The 4,593-nt window shown below is 33.7% G+C and overlaps 1 protein-coding gene across 1 annotated transcript; it reads right to left on the bottom strand.

The window, feature by feature from the left end:
• Window positions 1-3,060: 3,060 nt before the first annotated feature.
• On the bottom strand, window positions 3,061-3,999 carry LOC103256288 (olfactory receptor 4K3-like). The gene has a single exon (XM_008054185.2). The coding sequence runs from the start codon at window positions 3,994-3,996 to the stop codon at window positions 3,061-3,063; it is 936 nt and encodes a 311-aa protein (XP_008052376.1). The 5' UTR covers window positions 3,997-3,999.
• Between the last annotated feature and the right edge of the window lie 594 nt (window positions 4,000-4,593).

Genomic DNA, 4,593 nt, shown 5'->3' with positions numbered 1-4,593 from the left:
GCATAATTATGGTGAGGGGCCATTTTCCTACTGGGAAGAAATGCAAACAATACATTAAGTTGTGGTCTTTGGCCTAGAAGCATAGATCTATATAGACTCATGAAAATTTGCTCTTTTTTTTCCCCTAGACGGACAGGTCTTAGAACAAATAGAATTAGAAGATTGGTAACAAAGAAGCCTGGGAAGAATTTTACTGATAGATCGCCCAGAAAAGATACAGATTGTAAAAATATAAGGGTTCCATTTAAATGCTTGCCAGATAGCATTCACTAGAGGGGAAGTTTTATTGTTTTTATTTTTTATTTTTTTTGAGTTGCAGTCTCACTCTGTCACCCAGATGGAGTGCAGTGGCTGCTTCCGGCCACCGCAGCCTCGGCCTGCTGGGCTCCGGCAATCCTTCCACCTCAGCCTTCCACGTAGCCGTAACTACAGGCATGCGCTACCATGCCTGGCTGATTTTTTGATTTATTGTAGAGATGAGGGAGGGGAAGTTTTAATAACCAGGTAAACAGATGATATGTTTTCTGTATATTGGCCTCTGTTTCCAGTTTTCTCAGGTTTCTCAGTGGGTCCTTATACAAAATGACTATAGTTGGAGGTCTTATTATGCTAAACAACATGAATTTTCTCACAAAGAATGATCTGGCAATTAATGCTGATGAGCCTCTTTAATTCTGAGCCACTATTATGATTTAGCAAACTGTGGGAATCTGTTGGGTACTTAGTGGCATGTTGATTACATTGAAATCTTTCCTTCATGGAGGAAGTAAAATTCTGTCTCATTAAGTGAAGATGTATTCTGGATATGCATTTTCTTGAATATTTTAAAATATTCTTGACTGAATATTTAAAAATATTCTTGACTGAATATTTTAAAATATTCAAGATATTTAAAAAATTTGGCTTGTACTACCATCCTTGGCTTTAAACAATGCCTTATTTTCCATCATACTATTCTGTACAAAATTGTTTTGAACAATTTATTTTCTTATTTTACATGAAGATAATTGAAGTAATGGGTTTAAAACCATGGGTGTCATTGGTCTTAACACATGTACAATCACTCATAAATAGATGGTCTAATAGAATCGAATACTAAAGACTCCTATATAATTCTCATGGGAGACACGATCTGGATTTGGGAATGAAGAATTGGGATTGAAAGTGGCTCTTCTTACTTTTAAAACTAATTAGAAGGTTTGCTTCCTATTTTCACAGTTTTTAGCCCTGTTTTGTTGGAAGTCTGGTTGGTAAGAAAGGAATGTCTACACCAGAGTAAACTACAACATTTTCATTAAATTGGAAATTAAGATTGACTATTTGACATTTGTTTAGAGGATGCGCATATCTACAAATCCTATAGGTTTGTATCTGTGAAAGTAATGGTAATAGAAACCAGTGAGAATTGGGGAGAATCTGCCCCTCTGATTAATGTATAAATACTAAGCTTAAATAGCACATAGAAACTGACTAAAAATTTCTTGTGCCAAGTTATATTACAAGGCAATACAAGCTGTATTTTTATACTTATGCCATTCTTTCAGGATATTTAACACTCAGGTTTGCCTTCTAAGAACATATAGACACATATGTGTACTCAATATTCTGGGTAATACAATATAACTTAAAACATATAGTGATTAAAATTCAGTGGTAAATTTGTGTACCTGAGGATGAATTGACTCTGCAACCTATGACTGAGACAACCAAATAAGTGACTGTTAGTTCTTTAATACTATTTATGTGCAATCATGTTCTTAGGTTTACAATTTAGAAACATACATGCTCACAGTTGCTCACAATTTACACTGCATGATCAAACCAGATTGTAATTTATGCCATTTCTAAAAATTTATTTGTATTTATTATATTAATAGAGATGTCCTGATATTTTAGTCCCAGTATGAGTTACCTTTTCACTTTTTTGTGAGAAATAAATTTTCCATTACGTTGTATAATGTAGCTTAATAAATGAACAGTCTTGGAAACCAAATTGATCTCTAAACCTCTTAAATAAAAACAAAAGTAAAGATGTGTTACTTTGATAAATTTAAATTTATAATTTTCGGTTTCATTTACTCATTCACAATCTGGATATAATAATAAAAGTGCTTAAGGTGATACATAAAATATGATGTCACAGAATTGACAGTGAAGTATACTAATTATTAATTTTATCCTGCCACTTTTTTGTATTTTGTTTCCATATTACAAGAAATAAAAATTGCATATTGCCATATTTTAGACCTTTTATTATTGATTCTTACAATTAAATTTTAATTGACATCATTACTAATTCTAGAAGAAAGAAAATATGTATTATTCATGATTGGAAACTTTAAGAAATTTTAAATTTCCAAAAGAGTATACTTAAATACTCCCAGACCAATAAATGTTTTGAGAATTTGAAGAGAACAATTGATCCTTAATAATTCATTAAAATGTAATTATTCAATATCTATTATATATTAATCATGACAGTATATTAAGCATTGTAGTTTCATAATTAACCATGTAAGAAATGATCCCTGGTCTCAGGGAGATTGAATTTCAAGAGTTTACACTGAAAGACTTTTATTAAAAAATTTTAGATCTTGAGATAACCAAAATAAATAGGATTAGGTTTTAATTTTTTAACTTTTTTTTTTTTAGGCAATAAATTACCTATTTTTCTTCTTTTTCATTGAGTTAATAAAATCTAAGCAAGAGTAATCCCACTGTTATTCCTAAGGTATTTTTTCCATTCTTATTTTATCCTCTCTTCATTTTTTTCTTTTGCCTTTCCCCGTTAGTATTTTAGTAGAATGCTAGGTTAAAGAAAAAAAATTTCCTTGACTTTTGACAAAGGGTAAGTGAATATTCTGAAAAGAGTTGTCAATGTTACAGAAACACAGCTTTTCAAATGAAGTTAGGAGAAGATTCAAGAGAAGTTTACTAAGACTTGTTCAGAAGGATTGAAACATTCCTTTGTTAAGAAATTTTTTTGAATTCTAATTTAACATAGTTTAAGGTATAGGAAGACTGATTGGATAATTCCCCCAAAATGAAGTTTTCCAGACATTAAGAACTTCCCTTGGAATTCATTTTGTAGCTTCTGAATCTCTTCATAGCATTTCTTACCTCTTTATTTCTCAGGGTATAAATGACTGGATTTAGGACAGGTGTGAAAACAAAGTAAAACATAGCAAGAAATTTGTCCATCTTGGTGATGTTGAGTGGCCACACATAAATGAAGAGGCAAGGCCCAAAGAAGAGCACCACCACTGTGATGTGGGCAGTACATGTAGAGAGAGCCTTGGAAGCCCCAGTTTTAGAGCTTTGACAGACAGTGAGAAGAATATATGTGTAGGATATCAGTAATAGAATAAAACAGGTTACAGCTACAAGTCCACAGTCAGCATTCATTAAAACATCCAAATTATGGGAGTCCATGCAGGCAAGCTTGATTACCAGAGCTCGATCACAGAAGAAGCTGTCTATTTCCCTGGGGCCACAGAAAGGCAGCTGTATGATCACTATTTGACTTACGGCATGCACAAAGCCAATGATCCAGGATGTCACCACCAACCCAATGCACTTTTGCAGACTCATAATGGTGGAGTAATGGAGTGGTTTGCAGATTGCCACATAGCGGTCATAAGCCATTATCACCAGTAGCACCATCTCAAGTCCTGCAATGAAATGGGAAAAGAGTATCTGGAACATGCAGCCTGCAAAGGAAATGGTCTTGTTCTCCCTGAGAAAGTCAGCTATCATCTTAGGAGTGGTGACTGAAGAAAGCCACATATCAACAAAGGACAAGTTGGCCAAAAAGAAGTACATGGGGGAATGGAGATGGGAATCAGTGATGACTATGATCATGATGACAGTATTTCCAGATACAATGATCAGGTAAAGCATACAAAATATCATTAAGAGTAAGACCTGAATATTCCACGAGTTGCAAAGTCCCAGAAGCATAAATTCTGAAACCACAGACTGATTTCCTTCAACCATTTTATTCAGTGTGTCCTCTAATATAACCTAGAGAGAAGGATAGATTATTGGTAAATAGGATGAGAAAGGGTACTCGATTTGTAAAATTTGTTCACATTGAAATTTGGCATCTGTATCTGAGAGTAAAAAACGTATGTGAAGAGAAATCTTGGCCAAATATGCATGGCATTATGACTAAAAGAGATGCTAATTGCTGAAGATTCACTTTTCAAGAAATAGAGCCTGAGATGAAATTGTTATACAAATGCTTTATTGAGAGAGAACTGTCATAAGAAGGAAGTAAGGAAATCAGAACTGCAAAGAGTACAGTTAAAAAAATTTATAGTGTCACTTGGGACTAGCTTCAGTTCACTAATCCTGTAAAAATGTGGGTGGGGCACCAACAACAATCATTTTACTAAATAACTATAATGGGGTCATTAACTTAAGAAGGTGACTGTGAACTGATACTGAAATTCAAATGACAATATACCCAGTACAGTCTCTCTGCACAGACATAACTTCCTTGTATTGTGCTTCTCTTTATTGTGCTTCACAGATACTGTGTTTTTATAGATTCAAGGTTTGTGGCAACCCTGTGTCATGCAAGTCTTTTGG

Source organism: Carlito syrichta, unplaced genomic scaffold (genome assembly GCF_000164805.1).
Source record: "Carlito syrichta isolate Samal-C Ts95f unplaced genomic scaffold, Tarsius_syrichta-2.0.1 Scaffold289191, whole genome shotgun sequence".
Taxonomy (NCBI): Eukaryota; Metazoa; Chordata; class Mammalia; order Primates; family Tarsiidae; genus Carlito; species Carlito syrichta.
The sequence above is the reverse complement of the archived record's forward strand: the minus strand, read 5'-3'. Positions and strand labels throughout refer to the sequence as shown.

Excerpts from the sequence above, each read along its gene's own strand:
- LOC103256288 (XM_008054185.2), bottom strand. The coding sequence starts at position 3,996 with ATGGTTGAAGGAAATCAGTCTGTGGTTTCAGAATTTATGCTTCTGGGA.